The following is a 20,745-nucleotide window of genomic DNA, read 5'->3' on the forward strand; positions in this document are numbered from 1 at the left end:
CAGAAATAATGGATTTCTGCCTTGTGCTGTGGTCTCGTCCCTGGAGCTTTAAGGGCTGTGTTCCCTTCCTGCTCTCTGTGTTCTGGGGTTTGAAGAACACATCTAATTCCGTTTAAGTTCCTTGGCAAGGAAGACTGAGTGGGCAGTGGCAGGATGGCTTGAGGTGTGGGAGCGTCAGAACAGGTGTGCCGGCCACCAGGTGCAGGCGAGTGATCAGATGTCTCTGACCTCAGTCCTGCTCACCCGGCTGTTTCCCGGGGCGCCATCTCACGCAGGGCCCAGGGCTGGCCTGCCTGTCCGTCTTGCCCCGCGGCCGTGGTCGGTGTCTCACCCCTTTGGCTCTTGGGCTGGGACGTGCCTCCATCAGAGGCCGCAACAGCATGTGCAGTAGCGCCCCCTGGGAAACCGGGCCGTGTCTCCCCAGCCACCCCGTTCAGATTCTCCCATGGTGGCTACGTTTGTTGACTGAAATGAAAAAGCCTGGGTATCTGGTTGCCTTTGGCCCGGTGAACAGCAGCACCACTGATAGTCTTGGGAGGTGAAGAGGCACAGGCCCCTGGCGGAAGAACCCAGAGGCGTGCCGTGGACACAACATGTGGCGTCTGCCCTGCCTCCGGAAGGGTCCGGCTGGCTTGCCGAGGGGCCCTGGAAGATGGGCGGCACCGCCCCTCGGGCCTCACTGTTGCTGTGATTAATCTAGCCCCAGGCAGGGCCGCCGTTCTTCCTACATCTCACACCCAGCTTGCACAGTGACAAAGGCTGTGCAGGGCAGCGTAACGTTTTAACTTTGAGCGAATGCAGACGATGGCCTTGAGAACTAGACTGATGTACTTCTCACATTGTCTTTCTTTTAAAAAAACAAACAGACTTGTGTTGCCACGCCTATAGCTTACGAAAAATGGAAGTAATTCTTTTGTGATGAGTGGCCTTGATCACCAAAAACAAACATTTTATTTTTCACAAAACGTGGAAGATGATGGATCCCATCTGATGGATCCCATCGGTACTGCTGATTGGATAAGCATTACCAACAAGTACCACTCGGGGGCGACACAACACTTGGGGAAGTAGGTCTGAAAGCCCAGGACTCTTGGTAAAAATGTCATTTTCTTTTCCCTGGAAGTTCTCAACCATGTTTTGTATTTCAACTAAATGAGAATACCGTAAGTGATATAGTAGAGAGCACTTTTTTTTTTTTGCGGTACGTGGGCCTCTCACTGTTGCGGCCTCTCCCGTTGAGGAGCACAGGCTCCGGACGCGCAGGCTCAGTGGCCATGGCTCACGGGCCCAGCCGCTCCGCGGCACGTGGGATCCTCCCGGACTGGGGCACGAACCCGTGTCCCCTGCATCGGCAGGCGGACTCTCAACCGCTGCGCCACCAGGGAAGCCCTAGAGAGCACTTTCAATGGAAAATTAATTGATAACACAATCTTATTTCAATTTTCTTTTTATTTTTTAACTTAAATGACTGTGTATATCCCACAGTCTTATGATGAGGAAGGCTCCAGAATCATGTCTAGGTCTTCTCAACATTTCATTTCTCGAATTGTTCTTTACTTTTCGTTGTGCATTGATATGGGCTTCTCAGTTCAGAAACCAAGGCACTGTAACTATTTTATCAGCTACATTAATACAGTGAAGGTATATTTACCCTTTCGTTAAATATACAGCATTTGAGTACAATATGGTTTTATGCAGATCAGGTTCAAAACACCCAAGGCACACACTTTACTTTTTTTCCTTTTTTTTTGTTTCTGTATTTATTTGAAGGCTTATATTAAAGTTTCAGAATTGCTATAGACACAGAGTTCCAGAGTAGAAGCAACGGACAGCGACTGTTGTGATTTTAAACATAACACGGGAAAGACTGTGAAATGTAGAGACACGTTACAGGAACAATAAAGAAACAAACCACTGATACAGCGTGGATTATAAATTGAAGTGATCAGATCTGCTGAAGTCTGAGAAACAAGCCTGGAAGCTACCCGCCTCCCCACAAAGCACGGGCAGGCCCGTATGCATGCAGCCGCTGTGGTCACCCAGCCACTGTGGAACTGTCACCTACTTGCGTGTGTACGTGGATATCTACAAATACAGAAGACATTCCAGTTCACTGGTTATTAAAATGCATCAAATAAAGTACAGATAAAAGAAAAAGTCTTCCAATGTCTGTTTTTTTCTTAACAAGACGAACAGATACATTCATCAGGAAGAAGTGGTCTGGAAGAAACCACTGGACAGTGAAGATGGGGGTGGTGGCTAGGGTCTGGGAAGAACCATTGGATGGTGGAGCAGGGGGACTTCAGGGAGGGTAAACTACAAAAGGTACGAGGCTGAGATGTTTTCAGGAACATAGAAACAGAGTGGCTGCCGTTCAAGAAGAGAATGTGCCAGAACAGAAGGAACTGTTCAGGAACTAAAGACAGTGACTTTTCACTGCTGTGAGGCGGAAGAGGTTCAGTATTGAAGTCGAAAATACGCTTCCCTCCAGCAGAAGGGATAGCCCGTGTCTTCCGGGCTCAGTTCTTGGCCAGAAGACGCATTCTCTTGCCTCGTTCACCGAAACGTTGTGGCTCTGTGTCAGCCGGTGGGGCTGCCTGGCTGGTTGTGCAGACCCCACGGCAGGAAGACCGCCGCCGCTTGTGCCCTTGGGGGGAAGGCTTGTATCGGGCTCGCCCTCCGGGCCCCTCTGCTTCCGTCCCAAACAGACAGGAGCGCCAGCATTCGCAGATGTCCGCCCGCCGTGACACTTCCCAGTTCTGAAAGAATACTCGTTTCCACCCATACACCGAGAAAGCTTTAAGGAAGTGGAACCGAGGCAGATTAGCTCACCGAAAGGAGCATCTTCACTCTTTGAGGAAAGCTACCGTCTGGTCAGCTTCACAGAGGTCAAGTGGCTGGATTGTAAGCTTGGCAACTTTTTGTTTGATTCAGAAAGTTTTCACTGTTTTGCAATCAGAACCACAACCTTAGTGCAATAGTATATTTATTTTTTTTTTAACAGTAATTTTGGTTGCCATACAAGAGATTTAAGGATTGGGAGAAAGTGCAAATTACAGGAGCTCGTTTTTCCTTTTTGTTTTTAATAAGGTCTAAAAAGAATAAAAGCACAAAAGTAACAGAAACACAGATAATGCGAACACGTTACACAAACTGTAGTGTGAAAAGGATTAGCTTCTAAAAAAAACAAACAAAAAAATTGTTAATGGGAAAAAAATCAATATTTGTGGCCCACACGCAAAAAGTCATTGCCAGATCACCCTGGGTAATGCTTGCTTGTTCAGTAACTCAGGGGAAAAAAAAAAAATCACCGTTTTATTAACTAAAGTACCACAAATAATTCACTTTGTGGTATGTAAAGTTCAGCAAATCAACAGTCACATTGAGTCAGTTTTATATTATATGGATTTACTTAAAATGTGCACAGACACCCTGGAGAAGGTATCTTGGCACGTATACATAATTTACATCTTGAGCAATTTTGGTTTTGTATACACAATATTACAGAAACTAGGCATGTAAATGCAATTTATTTAAATTACAGTATATAACAAAAGTGGATCTTTTTAAAACCTGGAATAGTATTAACATGATCTTTATATGAGCAGTTTAACATCTGTTTCACCATTAAAGAGGGGCACAGGGTAGGGCCTGGTCCTGACGTGTCCCAAGGGGGAGAACAGTGGGCGGTGGCTTAAATGAGGAACTATTGCTTTCTGTAGCAGACCTGGCGAATGGAGCTAGAGACTGATTCATCTTGGCAATAATGTGTATATTTTGTCGGTCAGGGCAGGTTCTGATGGGGCCTGTTACTTCTCTACAGTAAGACAGTGTGAAACAACCAATGTCACCAGCTCTTTTGTCTCTCAAGTCTGCTTGCTTCCGGTCAGTTGCACGTGACTTGAAGTCTCTTTAAGGAAGGGAGTAGCAGCCAGCTCTCACCTCCTGGTTACCGAAGTTCAGTAACCCCAACGCCCCCAAGTTGCCGTTGGTTACCGTCTACCCGCGGCCTCCTTTACTCTCGTCCTGTCTGTCTAGCATTTTGCCTGGCACCGAGCAGAGAGGTAATACCAACAGTAGGCAAAGGAGAGAAGAGCCACGGTGAGGTGGTGTACTTAGTGGGTTTTGCAGTATCACCAAATGGAAGACAGATAATGGCCAAACCACCATTTTACATTTTCTGAACTATCGGGCATTCTCAGCAGGCCACCTGTAGTATCTTGGCTTGAAATTTCTCTAGGGTAAGATTTGTTCATCTCATGATGGAAAAATTGAAAGTACACGGAAGTAAAGCGCCTTAATACTCAATTGATTTCAAGTTGGAATGGATCATTCAGATACAAAGATGGACCTGCAGAAGGTTTTGGAACAGAAGGTCCAAAACTCACTTTCCAATTCAGGGGCACGTGGCTGGAAAGACGGGGTGTGTGGTGAGTGTGTTTGTGTTTGGAGAAACTGCTGCATTGTGAAACACAACCACTTTTGAAGAAATAATTGTCCTTCGATGACGAAGTTCTAGCAAAGATAGAAAATATAACACAGCTCTGCTGGTTCAGATGCATCCAAATAAGGTTGATTTAAAAAGGTCATACTTTTATAATTATTCCACAGAAATAGTATTATTAAATCACAAAAGTTTTTTTTTCTTTAACTTTCTAGCACTGAAGTGGCACAAAGGCTGCCTAGTAGACCAGCCACTTTTTTTTCTTAAAATATTGTGCTTATAAACTATCTGTACAACTATTGAAACTTGCAGTAAAGAAAGAGATTTTAGATCGCTAATTTTACGCATTCATTCTAGAGCTGTTCCAGGCCTCATCAGACACTTGACTGTGAGCATAAAGGAAAAAGGAAAAAAATCATGTTTGTATAATTAGAGATGGGCTAGGCTAGTTCTGAAATCATAATAAAAGCCAAAAACCTGACATTCGAGCTTCTTCCATACGTGGGAGAGCATGCTGACCCCTGACTGGGTGTCCTGTGGCTCGCGTGCCGGTGGCGACCTCCCTTGGAAATTAGAGGTACTGTTACAGGGGAGGGGCTCCAGGGGAAAGAATGCGGCAGGGCCCAAGAAAGCCTTGCCAGAGGCCTGACTGGCAGCCCACGAGACCTCTTTGCTCTGCCCTCCTTCCTTCATCTGCATTGCACCCTCACCCCGGGTTCTGTCTATGCGCCATGCCCGCTGGGTTTTCAGAAAACCTGCTGTACTGTTAAGACAAGCTGGTGGGATTCCTGGACGCTCAGAGGAAAAGGGGAGAAGCCCCTAAGTACCCTCTTCCTTGGCCTCGGGGGGGGGACAAAGGGGCTGTCTCAGCCGCGATGCTTCCCCTCGGCCGGGCTCAGAACTGGGGGTGGCCACGGCACATGCCCACCGTGAGCCCTGTTATCCTGCGTGTCAAAGTGGTTGCTCGCCTGCTCTGATCTTCGTAGAATTCAACACGCTTTCGATTTTAAAAAATGCCCAAAGGCAGAGAAGCCCCTTCCCCCGCTCCTGGGGAGCTGCTCCCCTCTTGCGGACACTCTGGGCACAGCAGCTGCACGCTGGCTGCTTCCCACGGCCAGGTCTCCCTCCTCCTTGGAATCGTGACTTTGTGCTTTGACTAACTCCATGTGACATCTGTTTGGCCACTTTGGAATTATGCTAACAGATTTGCAGAAAGAAAGAAAGAAAGCTAAGCAAAGCTGGGCACGATCCCATTCGGACCACCCACCACTGCCAAGAACCTCGTGGCCAGAGAACCCCGGGTGCATGTCGGAGGAGACAGGGTGAAGGATCCACGGGAAGGAAGCTTCTCTGCCTTCCAAAGGGGCACCGGCTACGCACATCCGCGGGCGTCTCGCTGCGAGCCAAGTCCGGGAAAGAAAGGAGCACGTGGGCTTGAGTGCCCTTGAGGGGCCGCAGGCTGAGGAAGGCCTCGCGCCCGGGCCCGGGCGGAGCTGCCGGACGGCAGAGGAGGCCGCGGGAGGTATGTGTCTAGAGTGCAGTGGTGTCTGCCTGCAGGAGCAAGGGGCGCGCGGGCGGCGGTGGGCATCTCCTGGGCCTCGTGAGGTCAGGTCACCTGCGTGCAGGAGGCAAGCCGCGCATCTTTCCACCTTAGATTAGAAGCCCTCCCTCCCCTGGTCCCCTCTTTGACAGAAACAGCCCAGGGAGCCCACACAGAGAGCCCGGGGCGGGGGGGTGTTGAAGGCCTCTGCTCAGCCACGCCAGGGACACAGCATTTCTCTGGGTAGCAGGAGACCAGCCCGCGGGGCGGGCTTGGCGCTCACCGTCACACACGTCAGTGCAAGCCCATCTCTATTTATAACAAGGGGTCTGTAAAGGTGAGAAGCAGCCACCCTTATCTGTCCAGCAGCTGTTTCAAAGCCCTTTCGATGTTCATCCGGTGCCCGACTCGCGTCACGCCCAGATCTATGAGGTCTTCCTTCTGGAGGTTTGGCAGGTGGCTGCCGTCGATCTCGTTGTCCATGAAGGCCTCTTTATGCTCACCCAGGTTGAGGCTTTCCAGCCAGTCCGCCACGTCTGGTTTAGTCCACAGGTGGACAGGTTTAGTTGTAAAAGGCTTATTGGAGATTGGCTGTTGCAGTATGGAGGGGGATGGCGACCTGCTGCGTCCCGCTGGGTTCAAGCCAAACAGGTCCCCGGGAGGGGGCTGGCTCGGGAGGCCGAAGACATCCGAGAGGGTGGGAGAGGGAGCCGCAGCGGCAGCGGACAGGGGCGCAGGCAGGATCTCTTTGTTCAGCTCTGTGGGCGAGACCACGGGGCTGGGGGCACGTCTTGGTCCTGAGGTCCTGCTCTCATAGTCTGGGGGCCGGCTCTGCAGGGTGATGGGCTGGGAGGTCCCAGGGCGAACCGTGAAGGTGACCGTCGTGCTCCGCGTACCTGAGACAGTGCTCATGACCTCTGGGCCTCTGAAACGGCAGCAACAGAGAAAACCATCACAGGTCCGCTCACAACGTCCCGAGGAGGGGGCGGGAGACACCCAAACCACAGCAGAGCGTCCGACTGCAGGTGCGCTGGCAGTGAGCAAACGCTTTGCCATGCCGGGGGCGGGGCGGGGGGACACGAGCGGAAGGCACCAGAGCACACGGGGCGGCCACTCACCGGAGCCTGGCAGGTTGGGGGTGGGGGGGGCAGGGAGACCTGGAGACGGGCCCGAACCAAGTCCTGCTCCCTGGCCGGGGCGTGTCTGTGCCACACCAGTACCGCCTGAGGATGTGGCATCTTTTGCCTCAATTTCAGCAAGCAGAGGGGGGGCACCCTTGAGGAGAGACCCTCCCTCTTAACTGCCTGCCAGGCCTGAGGGTTTTTGGCTTAGAAGGACAAGTGCAGGGAGGGGCACCTCGCAGGCTGGCCCTGTTTCAGGAAGGGGGAAGCCCTGCGGCTCCCTGGGGGCGCTCATGGACGCCGCCGTGTCAGCGTGAAAGGGTCGGGGTCGGGAGAGGGGCTTTATTAGCGGGCGGGAATGAGCCGCAGCCGCGGGGCCCAGTCTGTCCGCGCTCTGGACTGGCCTCCTGCTGCTCTTTGCTTTCTCTGCCGCGGGTGTGTATTTGCGTGAAACTGCCAGTTGGTAACCGGGTGCCTCTCAGCCTCGTGACACTTCCCCACTCAGTGCTACGTCGAGTACGGCATCTCCGTGTGAGGAAGCAGCAGCAGGTCGGGGGTGGGGGGGGACCTGTGCCGACTCAGGCTTCGATCTCGTCCCGAGGAGGAGCATTTCCAGGGGCAGGGGGTGTACGCGGCTGGGCCCGCACCCGCACAGGGCGTTCAGATACGGCTTCCTGGAGGGCCAGGGGCTCCAGGCCCGGGTCTGTTACACGTAGGGGGCCCCTGTTGAGAATTTCCAGGGGCCTTGGTTACTGGTTGTACTGGTGCACTGGGCACCAGCAGGTAAAGGCAGCCCCAGGCGAGACCCTGAGGATGCCTCCTCCACTACTGCCAGGCTCGCTACTCAAAATCAAGAAACGGTCCAGGGCGTCACCCGCAGGGAGCGGGGAGCCACCCCTCTGGCCCCCAGACCTCGGTCCTGGAGAGAGAGGTGGGCCGTGCGCACGGCGGGCATTTAAGAAACCTGCAAACTCCGGTGCTCAAGTAGGGCTGAAAGATGCTCCCCGGTTCCCACTCCGGAGGCCCCACGGCTGTGGGCACACCTGTCTGGGGAAGGCTCATTTGAACCACTCTGATACCACAGCTAAGCTGAGATGGTAGAGCAGCCCCACCCAGAGGGGATTTGCGTTGTTTAATTAGGACCTTCAGGGGAGGGGTTTTGTGAAGCGGGCCAGCATCTCACAGGAGCACGCGGCACTTGCTCTAAGGTGACTTTGCGTGGCGCCGGGCCTGTGACCCTGACTGGGTCGACTGGGGCGGGACAGTTGGGAAGTGACCTTGTTCACCGGCTTTGTGCAGCAGAGGCAAGTTAATCCCCCAGAGTGACAGCAGCTGCTTTAAACCCAGGCAGCCTTTAACGGGGCCGCTCTGAGCCAGAGGGTGGGTGTCAGCACCACCCTCCTGTGGGAACACCCCAGCGAGTCCCAGGTAGTTGGGATGTTGTTTTTAAAGGAAGGCTCTGCAGGCAGCTGTGTGTGTCGTCAGAAGCAAACAGATGGGTGGGCAGCGAGAACGAGGGACAGGAGAACACACCAGAGAGAAGAGGTTTCTGCACACAGCACTTACTTCTGTTCAGCACGACCCTCTTCTGTTACCACCCATCATGGGAGCAAATGCAAATGACAAAATGGAATGGGTTGAGACAACACTGCAAAATTAATTACAGTTAAAAAAAAGCAGCTTTTTTCGATGGATGAAATTAAAGCAATGGCACAGATGCTGGCTGGGAGTCTGCCCGCGCTGCTCCTTTTCTGGCCACGGAGTAGAGTGGGCAGTGCACAGAGCTGCCCGGAAGAGAACGTCAAGAGGGGCATCACTTTAGCGTTTAGGATGGGAAGCTCACACCTGTGCCTGCCTTGGCTGGGGATGGTGTGAATATAGAGAGAAACGTCCAGGAAGGTGTTAAGAAGGAGAACGACGTTAGCCTCTGCTTGGAGCCCCTGAGAGCCAGTCCATTGCTGACACCCAGACTCGGCTTCCCGGGCTGCCTTTGTCTTCTGCAGCTCAGGAAGGACAAATCAGCGTTCCTGGTGGGGGGAGGCCGTGCTTTGCGTCAAGTCTACACCGAGAGAGGAGAGCCTGGCAGCTAATAAAGGGGGTTGTCAGATCTGGCCCCATACTTGGGGCCACCCACGGCCCTGCGGAACGTCGCCGTGGAAAAGAACCAGCGTGTTTGAGGAGCTGAGTGGAGGCCTGCCCGGGGCCGGTCCTCCCTGCCCTCCTTCTCAGCGGTTTGATTGACTCTCAGTTAATCAGGCGGATATCATTCACTGGATCTCCTGGTTGCGGAGATCGTTATGTTGCTAAGCAACCACCGGGTTCCCGGGTGGAACACGCAGGAATCTGTTGCCCCGATTTAGAACACAGACACACACACACGCACACACACGCCCTCTCTTGGACTGTTACTCTCTATCCTGCCTCTTAAATCCAATCCATACGGGAACATGAGGATTAAAACAAAAATGGAGGGTTAACTGACACCCCGAGATGCACTGTTATTTTATCGTCAGCCCGAGTTGACCGGCGTCGGGGAAGTGAGGACTCAAGTCGCCTTTGCATCGTGTTTACAAATGCAGTTCGGCCGTCGAACAGTGGCTGGCTGTGGGCCGGAGGCGCTCAGGGGGCCGGCGCTGGGGTTCTGGACCCTTCCCGCCCGAGCCTCCCTCCAGCACGCCCGCCGGGCCTCTGCCTCCCAGTGGCCGTAGGGTCTTCTTGAGGAGCCCCTGTCTTGCGTCTAAAATAGCACTTATTTCCAGACCGCTCTCTTCTTGGTTTCTACCTTTATAGCGCCTCCAAAGGTCGGTCGTTCCAAAGACAGGGAGAGTGGCCCGAGGCGTTAACAGATCTGCACAAGGCCTGAGCCTGGCCCTGGTTCCCGGCTCTGAGCACCGCGAGCCCCTGTGTGTCTGCGGTCCCGGGCCTGGCCTGCAGGAACGGCGGATGGATGTGGGAAGCTGGTTTCCCAGATCAGGAAGTGACGTGACTCGGCCAAGCAGATGGGGCTGGAACTGGGCGGGGGCAGGGGGCTGCCTCGGCTTCAGCAGCCCTTTCGACACATCTGAGCAGGTGGGAAGGCACCCAGTTTTCAGCGGGAGGTATCCATCCCCGATACACTTCGGCTGAGTGGTCCTGGCGTCCAGAGTGGGAAATGAGAGCGTGAGAAACAGACTTGAAGGATAAAGTGCCGCAGCCTGACCAGAAGAGCCCCTTCACGAACCCGTGTACGAGGAGACACGCGACAGCGAGCTTCACGACCACCCTCCCTAGTGTCCACCGCCTTATCCACGATTTCAGTCACTGACACTGCCTGAACGTTTCAGTTGCTGCCGTGAAATGGTAAAGCCTCCGTGACGGCGCTGACGTGATCAAAGTGTCATTAAGCAGCTTCTATTATCGAGTCAGTTTTGAAAAGTCTTTGCTCTGGGACCGGCTGGGCAGAGGTCATTTTTTAACAACTCAGATAGATTTATTTTAAAACCGAGAGGCTCTCAGGATAATACTGTGGAGAGCCAGTGAGGAGCTGGTGCCACTGGCCAGGCCAGGCCAGGGCAGCCGGAGGCCGGAGGGCATCACCTGAGAAGCAGCCAGCGCTCCCCTGCAAGCAGCCTGAACCCCCAGGGGACCTGGAGCGCCGTCGCTGCCTCCGGGAAGTGAAGGCCATTCTGGATGAACCGAAAAGAGCGAGGCGATCGGAGGGGCTCCTGGGGGCTTGAGCCGATGCCGTGCGCCCTGGACGGAGGCCAGTGGGTCCCCCGCAGGCATCCACTCACTGCTCTGATACTCCTCCCAACAGCCGGAGAATGAAAGCCAAACCCACCTGACCTTCTGCTCCCCTGGGAGTGCTGACAAAGAACAGATGCCTGGGCTTCCTAGGTCAAGCCCCTTTGTTTTGTGTCAGGTGCCATCATCTACCCGCTGTCTCTGGAGCAGAGGCCCCCGGGACCCCACATGGGCCGGCTCGTGGGCTTCCCTGTGTCACTGTGACCCACCTGACTGCATAGCTGCTGGGTCACCTTCATGGAATGAAAGTTCACACCAAGCCTTTGCTCAACCACTCGGACGCACCCCAGCCCTTCCCCTCGGCACGCGGGAGCCCTCCGGGACCCTTCCGCCGTCAGCGCTGCCTCTGGTCTGGCCGGTTCCTTCAGCGTGGAGAGCGCTTGCCAGTGCCTGGGCTTCGTGCTTGCTGGTCCGCTGGTCCTGGTGCCCGGGATGCTCTGCTCCTGCGTTTCCGCCCAGCTGGCTCCTTTTACTCCTTCAGGTGGTTCAGATGCCACTCCTTGGGGAGGGTCACCTCCGTCCTGCCCATGGTCGCTGACTCGTTGGGACATCTTCGTCCCTTTGCAGCGCCCGCACCCTTCGGGCTCGCCTTGTTTACTGTTTCTTATCCATTCCCCCTTGAGAATGGAGCCCTTCAGAGGAGGAGAGACCTTGAATGTTTTCTTGTTCAGTGAGGAATCCTGGGGCCCGGCCCGGTGCCTGGCACACTGAGGTAACCAGTAACCCCTGGTCCAGTGAACGGTTCATGACTAAGTCTGCGCCCAGCTTCCCGGGGCCCAGGCCTCCGTGACTGTGCACCCCTTTTGTTACTGTCCTCCCTCAGGTCTGACCCTGGGCTCCTACCAAGAACCCCTCAAGAGGCCACGGGGCTGGGCTGTGGCTCGTTTGGCTTCCCAGCTCTGTGACTTCATGGAAAACACCAGGTGCTCTGAAACGAGGCGGACGCTGCTCGTGTGTCTAGGTTTCCAAAGGGCTCCGCACGGCGGGCCGCCCGCTGCAGGGCAAGGCCGTGCTCGTTGTGGGTGTCGGCCGTGCCCTGGCGCCTCTCCGGCCGTTCACGGTCATCCTCTCGAGCTCTGAGCTTTGCAGGGAAGGTCCGGGCCTGCAGGACGCCAGGCGCCGGTGCCGGGCCTCCAGCCCGTGGGGTAGCTTGGGGCGGAGCTGGGTAGGACAAGCAGCCGATCACCCCAGAGGCCTAGTTCTTAGGAGGTGTTTCCAGATCAGGCCTGGGGGGAGGCCGCAAACGCTGGGCCGTAAAGAAAATGACGTGATCGTCGTCTTTTCGCCAGCGTGTCTGTAATCAAGATGTCGGCAGAGCCCGCGTCGTCCCTGATTTCGGGGGACACGTGATGGCAGCAGAAACCCATGCACGGCTCAGGTTAAGTCAGATGTACCCCAGTAAGCGAGGGCCTAGTCGTCCAGTGTCCTCTCTTCCCCGACCCTGCCCAGGGTCACCGCACCTCAGAGTTCAGAAAGGACCCGAGGGCAAAAGTAACTTACCAAAGGGGCAGGTTCACCTGAGGTTTCTGCCCTCTTAGCGGACAAACGATTGTGGAGCAGCTCAAAGAACTGTCCCTTTCTTGGGCGATCAAACTTCTTTCTGTGGAAATGGGGTGTCTGCACTGCCGCCTGTCTGTCATTTCAGAGCGCGGCCGGTTTTCAGTTTTCCCTAGAAAAACTCATTTCTTTTCCCTCACTAGGAATTTCCTTCATCCAGTTTCTGCCTCATTTTGCCCAGGGCCAAATTCACAGCTCTTAATTTGTAGATGCATTTAAAAGTAGCAGTGAGACACCCAGGCAGGTGAGCCCTGGCTGGGGGTGTCCTGGGCTTTGTCTGCTGCATGAATGGCTGAATCCCAGGCCTCTCAGTGAAGGCACGACCCAGCGAAGCGGAGGCCTGTCCCAGGGAGTGTGTGAGTGTGTGTGTCTGTGTGTGTCTGTATGTGTGTGTAGGAAAGTGCAGTTGAGTGCTGCCTGCTCGTGAGAAAGACCTGGTGCCCGGTGCTCGGTCACCCACCCGGGGGGCTCTGCTGAGGACCTGCCCCCTTCTTACCCTGGTCAGTCCACCTCCTGGCTGCAGCTCACGTCCACTGGGCTTTGCCCGGTGCGGCCGTGAGATCGGAGAAGCCGGAGTAGGCAGGCGAGCGTCCAGCTTAGTGCTGGAGTCAGTGACCGACCTTCCTTCTCGTCCTTGGGCCTCAGGCCGACCTGTTCCTGGTCCAACTCAGTGTAGCCCTTAGCAGTGAGTAGGGAAGGGGAGGGGACACCGCCTCGGGGAGGTCACCAGTGCTGGAGGCCGCCCGGTGACCACCCTTGCAGATTATCAGTCACCAGGTAAGCCTGAGAATAGCCCTGTCCCGGTGAGCTCGGTTAGGTAGTGGCGCCTTTCTTCCAGGCCAATCCCTGGCTCCAGCGAGAGGGGCGGAGTCGAGCCCTGAGGCAGCTCCGGAGGTCGGAGTGCTTTCGTGCCTTCCAGCTGAGTGCCCATGGCCAAGGGCTTCACCTCTGACCCCCGGTTCACTCATCTGCACCATGGGAGCAGGTTCAGGCCCTGCCTCCGGTGCCTGGGCCGCGTGATGCCCGGCATTTGGTGAGTGCATGACAGATGTCACCTAGTGCTTGTACCGTGATGGACTGGGGTATAAATAATAGAAGACACGGGAGGTGGCTGTTCTGGGCAGCTGGGCTTGGGTCGGACAGAATCGGTCTTGCAGCTGCTCTCGAGAAGTCCGACAGGATTCTGCCCGCTGACCCCTGCTCTCAGGCCCCTCCCACCCAGGGAATCCCTAGAGACACCTGCAACTCGGAGACGCCCTCTCCTGTGAGCCCCAAGGAGCTCACCCAGCCAGGAGAGGAGCTGGGGAGGCCTACAATCCGATGCCGTTCAGAGAGGCCCCTGGACTCGCGGGTGGGAGTGCTCCGGGGAGCGTGGTGCTGTGCGGGCTGCCCCACTGGCCAGAGCAGCCCTAGCATTGGTGCCCTTCTGCATCTTCCATACTTCAGACATCGCTGGCGGTGGGAGGTGCCAGTCAGAAGACCTTGGCCTGGTCCTGGCTCTGCCTTCTGCTGGCTGTGCACATGGACAAGCCACCTGGCCTCTCTGAGTCTCCATTTCCCCTTCTGAAAAATGGGTATCATTATACATGCTCTCTAGCAGCTGTTAGAAAGATTACTCACCATGTCCAAGTGTTCTGTAAAATATGAAACACAGTGATGAAGCATCTTAATTGTTGTATCTCTACATAACCTAGCAGCTAAAGACCGGTACTATTACGTGACAGAGCCAGTTTTAAACATTTCCTTGAGACTTCAAAGCACGTAATACTCATAGGTACGTGTGTACGTACGTCCACCAGAAACGGGGAATTTGTAAGGAATCTGTTCAGCTGGAGTGCCCTTTGAATGCCACTAATGATGGGTGCCCCATTAAAAGACGGTAGTGTCGGCGTGCTTCTCTCTACTGAGACTGGCCCATCAGCGTTCCTCGGAGGAGTAGTGGGAGCTGTGCACGTAACTTACGCCCGCACCGAAAGATAACCGGGAAAGTGGTGGCTCTCAGCCTGCTCTCAGGACCTGACCGTAGTGCAATACTGCTGATTAATGGACTGAGATGTTTGAATCCAACGCCTGCCCAGCAGGAGTATGAAGAATGACTTCATTAGTTGAGATGATGAAACCTGAGAGTAAACATCAGTGGGGGAACCTGAAGGGCCCTGCTGCCTGGGGACCCAAGCAGTGGTGTGTGTCTTGGGCGAAGGGAACCGAGAACCGTGAGTGATGGCTGGAGCACCGGGCTCTGGCGAGGGTCATCCACCAGCTACAGGTGGGGCAGGGCGGGGGGGCCTGTTACAGCGTGGCGTGCCTTGACAGAGCCCTGGAGTTGGGTTTAGGACTGGCCCCCCACGTGCGACCCCTGGTTTCTAGGCAGTGCCTTACGCTCTGCCTGACGTGAGCGCCCACGCGGGGAGGACCGCATGCTTTTCTTCCACGATGTCCGCCGTGGGTCAGGATGGGCTCCAGGGTTGCATTTCACTCTGAGCTCACTAGTGGATCTGCAACGCGGCCCCTCCCCGGCCTCAGACCAGTTAGTGACAGGAGGAGGGGAAAAGAGCCCCTCACGCACATGTGACCACACACGTGATTGCACACACGCTGCTCACGCGACCCCCGGCCGGTGCACCCCTCCCCTGCAACCCCTGGGTGAGGCTCCAGAATGGCCTTTGGGGTCCTGGCCAAGACCTGGAGGACGCGGGAGGGAAGAGCAGGGCTCCTCCCTGGAAGCCACGGCGGGGATGGCCTGTCTGGCAGTGTCTCGTTACGTGTCTCTACGCGGGGGCCACGTCCTGCCGGGCCAGACGCGCTCAGCTCTGCTGCACCGGCGTCCAGGGGACGAGAAAGGGGCACATGGGCGCACGACAGAGGCGGCCGACACAGAAGGCTGGCATTCCCTGTCCGTGTCCGCTTCCGTTGCTCCCAAGGGCGTTTCCTGGTCAGCACTGGCCGGCACAGGAAAGCCCAGCTCGGGATGGTCTGCGCCCACGCCGGCCGCGGCACTTACCTTGGAGCGAGGCTGGCAGGCTTGGATCCCGCTGGCGAGTCCAGTCCTTCCCCCGGCTTTGCCGTTTTCTCTCGGTTCATTTGCTGTAGGATTGAGTTCAACTCACTAATCACGTTTGCCTTTGGGCCGGAGAGAATCGGGCTTTTGACCTCCGAGATGTCACCCCACAGCCTGGAGGTCCTCGGCTGGATAACCTTTGTGGTCCCGGGCTGGGCCCCGCCGGGGGGCGGCAGGCGTGCCGGCGGGGGGACCACAAAGCTGTCCACGTCCTCCTCCAGCAGCGCGTCGTGGTAGAGCGCGTTGCCTTTGTGAATGATGGGCTTCATTTTTGGCTTAGGAGGTACCGGGGGTTTGTCAACCGTGAACGCTTGCCCGTCTGCATAGACTGTGCAGGTGTCCACGTTCTCGCCGCCCTCGGAGGACAGGGTGGAGATGCTGGAGACCGTGGAGATGGTGCTGGTCGTCTCGAGGTGGTGGTCGCTGCTGCTCCGGCTGTCTGCCTCCTCAATCCCAGAGTCTGTGACGGCATCAAAGCTTTCGGGGGGTGGCAGGAATGAGGCGGGCAGACAGTTCGAAAGGCCAGCTGGCTTCTTACTGTCCGCGGAGTTGGTGGGCTGGCTGGAGTTCAACGAAGGGGACTGGGGGGCGTCGTTTTTCTTCTGCTTGACCTGGTCTGAGAGTGCGGGGACAGAAGCAACGCGGTCATCGGGGATATCAAAACTGTTTGCAAATTCCAGGGGAGGAGGCAGTGGCTCTGTAAAAATAAAATCCTCATCCAGATCCACGGATGCCAGAGGTGGGGGAGGGATGCGGAACGGCAAGATCACCGCCTCCTCCACGGAGCCCGCCGCCACGACGGTCCTGCCGGGCGCGGCGGCCGCGGGCTCGGGGCCAGCGGGGATCGGTAAAGCACCTTCAGTTTCGGGAACGCCTTCTGGCACCTCGGACGGCGAGCGGTCCGGCTTTGTTTCCGCGTCGGCATCCTCGTCCTCTTCCTGCAGGAAGACGTCCGGCCTGGCTGCGTCCACGGTGTGCACCATCAGCAGGCCGGCCGACTTCCGCTGCGACGCATCCGCGATGTTGGTGGGCGTGCCCTTCTCGTCGCCCTTCCGCTCCTTGCCCAGGTCGGCCTCGTACTTGTTTTCCGTCTCCTGCCGCCTCAGGGGCCCCCGCGTGTTCTGCCTGGTGACCGGAGGGAAGCCTGCTTCCCCACTGGGCCGCATTTTGGTGTCGATGTAGAGAGGTTTGTTGAGGTCGGCCTTGGGGGCCTCCCCCTTGGGGCCCTGCTGGGACTCCTTCAAGGCTCGGTCCCTCGCGGAGAGCGCCAGGGCCAGCGGGGAGCTCGGGTCCAGCAGCCTCCCCGTGAGCGGGTGGACATAATTCTCGGGGCCGGCCGCACTGCTGCTCTTGAGGGGAGCTGCAGGGCTGCTCTCGGGCCCCTTGGCTTTGGACGTGGAATTCAGTGGCCTGCCGGCCTCACCCTGAGCTCCGGCCTCGCCACCACCCACAAAGTGGTTCTCGGGCTCCCTGGTCGCCGCCCCTGGCGTGGGTGACGACAGCTGCTCGGTGCCGTCCTCCTCGCCGAACCCGCCCTCCTCGGGGAACTTGGAGGGCCGTGCCTGGGGGGCGGGCAGCCCCAGGCCCACGTCCTCGTCCCCCAGGTCCGTGGACAGGAAGGCCGGCGAGTTCCTCCTGGCCTCCAGCCGCTTCTCCCGGTCGCGGACGGCCCCGGCGATGGCGGCGGCGAAGGGGCTGCTGGCGGTCAGGCTGTCGTCGGGCCGCAGCTGGCCCGGCTGCTCGGAGGCCGGGGGCTCGATCTCCGTGCTGCTGCCCTGGCTGCTCTTGCCGCTGCTGCTGGTGGAGGGCTCCTTGACGATGATGGTCGGGATGGGGATGGAGCACGTCTTCTCGGGGCTGTCTTCCACGTTGGACTGCTTCACCAGCATGCCCTTCCGCCTGGCGGGCTTGGCGGGGACGTAGACGGCTTTGCTGGCGACCTTCCCGACCTCGGAGTATGGGTTTTCGGGCATCTGGCCCCTCTTGCCGCGGAAGGTGGCCTGGGCGGCGGCGTTGCGGCTGTAGAGGTCCTCGGAGTCCAGGGAGTAGCGGTCCAGCTCCCTCCTGTGGTACAGCCCCTTCTCCCTCAACATGGTGGCCACCGTGTCGGAGCGAGCTGCCGGGGACACCTTGGCGGCGGAGTTCTGATTGAACGCGGGCTTGATCGTCCCGTAGACTCTGGGAGTTGGGGACTTGGGGCAGTTGTAGGCGGTGGGGGAGGGTGGGGGAGGAGAGGGGGGCACCGACTGTGGCGGAGGGGGGATGTCCTCGGAGGTGTCTGGCATGGACAGGCTTCTGGTGAACTTGAGCATCGGAGGGGCCAGAAATTGCCGCTCTTCCCCCGTGATTCCTACAAGTAGAAGGCAGGTTTAGATTTAAATCACGGCAATGACGCACACCCCGCTAAGCTCCTAGGATGGCGTGACACGCCGTGTCTCTGCAGACGCACAGAGAACCACGATGCACACTGTTCACGGAATGCAGCACGAGCCACGATGCCGAGGGGTCACGGGGCCCATTCGGAGCCAAAGCAGAAGGGAAAGGCCCCGCGAGGCCCGGAGTGCGTGCTGTTGAGAGAGATGGTGCCCAGAGCGACGGGCGCGAGCCGACTCCCCGGGGTTCGTGTGCGCACGTGTGAGCATGTGTCGGGGGCCGGGGTGGCCTGCATCAGGGGCCATCCATCCCTTCAGGCTTGGCCAGGGCCCCCGGTGGGAGTTTTCAGGTTTGGGACTGAGGCTGTTGAGCTGCGTGTCAGAAATGAGGGCACAGGGAACACAGGTGGCTGCACTGGCTCATGGGACGCGGATGGTGCCGCCGTCCCGGGGGCTGCAGGTATGCGGGGAGGCCTGGCGCCCTCGAGCAGAGCCCTGTGCGTATGGAGACCCTAGGGTGGCCTCTCCTGCTCGACAGGAACCCGTTTTGTTGCCTGACTTCTCTGGGCCCCCGAAGGGTACTGGAGCTCCCCAGGCCCTCAGGAGGATGGCTGAGCGGCCCTGGCAGGAGAACGTGCTGCATGCAACACGCCAAGACCCTCTAACCCAAGACCCCAGCCCAGGCCGGGAGCAGGATCCTGACCAAACACTCGGCCGCCTGGCCCAGCGAAGCCCTCTGGGTCCTAAGACCCTCTGGGCTGGGCCGAGGGGCCCGGTGGTTTACTACGGTCCCCACTGACCACGGTCCGAGTTGGAGGACTGGACCTATGGAGCCCGTGGGTGTTGGGTGAGAGAGGGCGCTGAGGGGCCCGCAGGGGCGACGGCCGCATCCGGCCGCGTCGGGCCCCAGAGCTCTGGTGTGTCCACTGGGTGGACTTTCATATTCTTTCCGATACAAGATACAAAAACATCAACGGAACGCACTCCGGACACAGGAAGCAGCACATGGACACGGACGCTGACAGATGTCAAGTACGAGGGTCTTGCGTGGGGGGCATGCAGGTTTTTCAAAGAGGTAACAAAACGAATCACTCCAAATCAAAAACGCTCCTAGGACAAACTACAATAATTTATTCCAGTGAGAACTTCCATTCGATAAGGGTATTCCAAATTTCACATACTCCTTGTGGGAGGGCGTTTTGGCATCGCAAAGATGGTTGCTCAGAGGCCTCTCATTGAGCGTGCGCACGTGGCGGCTGCCTGACAGTTAGGATCCCAAGGAGCAGTGATTTAAGAACACGCCTTATGGAGGGATTGTTACATTCACACTGCAGATGCCAAACTGTAAGGTTCACTGACCTGATAGGAAGATTCTGCTGTCTGACAGGAGGAAATCGACTGTTATTAAGCAATTAGAGAGCCAGGGGCAGGAGATGGCGTGAGCGCTACTCTGCGGTGGCCCCGAGCTCCTGGGGGGACCTTGGGGACCGGCAGACGCCACCTCCGCCATCCCTTATTGTTCAGTTCCTGCCAGCTGTCACCCCTTCAAACTAGCGACAGAGGCGCCAGGCCTGAGACCGCAGTGCTGGACACACAGAGCAGCGCCGCGTCCCCCAGTGTCCGGCAGTGGCCTTGGCTTCTCTGAGAATTTACACGGTAAAGACAGTGCTGGATTATCTCACAAAGGGGCTGTCTGAAGGGGTCACGTTTACCTTGCCTGGAACAGAGTCAGCAGGAACCATGCGAAGTTATTAACAAGAAGGTAGCGGTTTCCCACAGCGCACAGTACGTCGTACCCGCAGAGCGCGAGAACCCGGCCCAGCCACCCTTAGAAGTGTGTCCATCGAGCTCATCCACAAAGCGCGGCGGTGGCCGTTCGCAGGGGACCTGGGCCCACCCCGCCGGCCCACTCTAAACACGCAGGGCGGGGGCGAGGGGCTTCCTGGACGTCACCTGCCCACCTCCACCTCCCTCCTGACTGCGGCCCCTCACCCTGCTGGTATTATCACGGATACTTGGCTTGTGAGGCCGGGAAGCCACCCTGGATTCGGTATCCAGAGGGTAGGAGAGTTTCAGACGGCTCAGGCGGTCAAGGCCTCCCTGGGGGTGAGGCCGGGTGCCCGTCCTCTGGTGGGCGGGCCTGGGGCCTCTGAGGGGCACTGCCGAGGATGCTGAGAGCCAAGGGGCACCTTTGCGGGTGTGGCCACGCTGCTTACCTATTGATTTTTGCCTTCGCATCGTACCTCGAGGGAGGCCCAGAAATGGGCCTTTCGGGCTCCCAGGAACGGTGGGCGTCATCACGGCGATCCCCTGGCGTTCGTACACGGACTGCAAACCAGAGAGCCTGGGGTGAGCTGTGTCAGACCAGCGCCACCCACGGCAGCCAGACAGGGAAGCCCTGGGCAGTGGACACCTGTCACGGGGCTTCCCCCAGCTGCTTCTGGGGAGCACCTCCGTGTCCAGCTGAGGCTGACGATGGGCCACACCAGCGTCCAGGACCCAGAAGGGGGCCCTGTCTGCCCTCAAAGTGCCGATGAGCCCTGCTCAGCGGAGCCGCGGTCTGCCTGACATTGACTGAGAATGACCAGGACGGATGTCCTGTAGGAAAGAGCACCTGGCGGTGGGCAGTGGGGTCTGACCTTGGCCACGTCCGCCTCCGCAAAGTGGGCTGACCACAGTGGCCCAGAGTGGGGGACAAGCCAAGTGCCGTGCCCTGGGGCATGTGGGCCCCGCGGCAGGCGGGCTGCCCGTCCTTCCTCCTCCGCCTGGTCCAGGAGGAGCCTCGCGCGTCCCTCCTTCGCTTTGCAAACAGCTTCCCTGTGCAGCCCTCGCCCAAGCTGCTGCTTCCTCGACTGGAAGACAGGTTGCTG

General features: G+C 57.4%; 1 protein-coding gene across 6 annotated transcripts in view; it reads right to left on the minus strand.

Annotated features, from left to right (window-relative positions):
- Positions 1 to 1,456: 1,456 nt before the first annotated feature.
- The window catches only part of SHANK2 (SH3 and multiple ankyrin repeat domains 2), a 546,027-nt gene continuing 526,738 nt past the window's right edge, over positions 1,457 to 20,745 (minus strand). For 5 of the 6 annotated variants that reach the window (XM_060019467.1, XM_060019468.2, XM_060019471.1 and 2 more), the window contains 3 exons: positions 20,092 to 20,203; positions 15,447 to 17,853; positions 1,457 to 6,909 (listed from right to left, as the gene is read on the minus strand). In XM_060019467.1, the coding sequence (XP_059875450.1) occupies positions 6,339 to 6,909; positions 15,447 to 17,853; positions 20,092 to 20,203 (3,090 nt within the window). In that variant the 3' untranslated portion in view covers positions 1,457 to 6,338. The remainder of the gene's footprint in view (positions 6,910 to 15,446; positions 17,854 to 20,091; positions 20,204 to 20,745) is intronic. The other variant, XM_060019470.1, reaches the window with a different exon arrangement.

Source organism: Delphinus delphis, chromosome 8 (genome assembly GCF_949987515.2).
Source record: "Delphinus delphis chromosome 8, mDelDel1.2, whole genome shotgun sequence".
NCBI classification, from domain to species: Eukaryota; Metazoa; Chordata; class Mammalia; order Artiodactyla; family Delphinidae; genus Delphinus; species Delphinus delphis.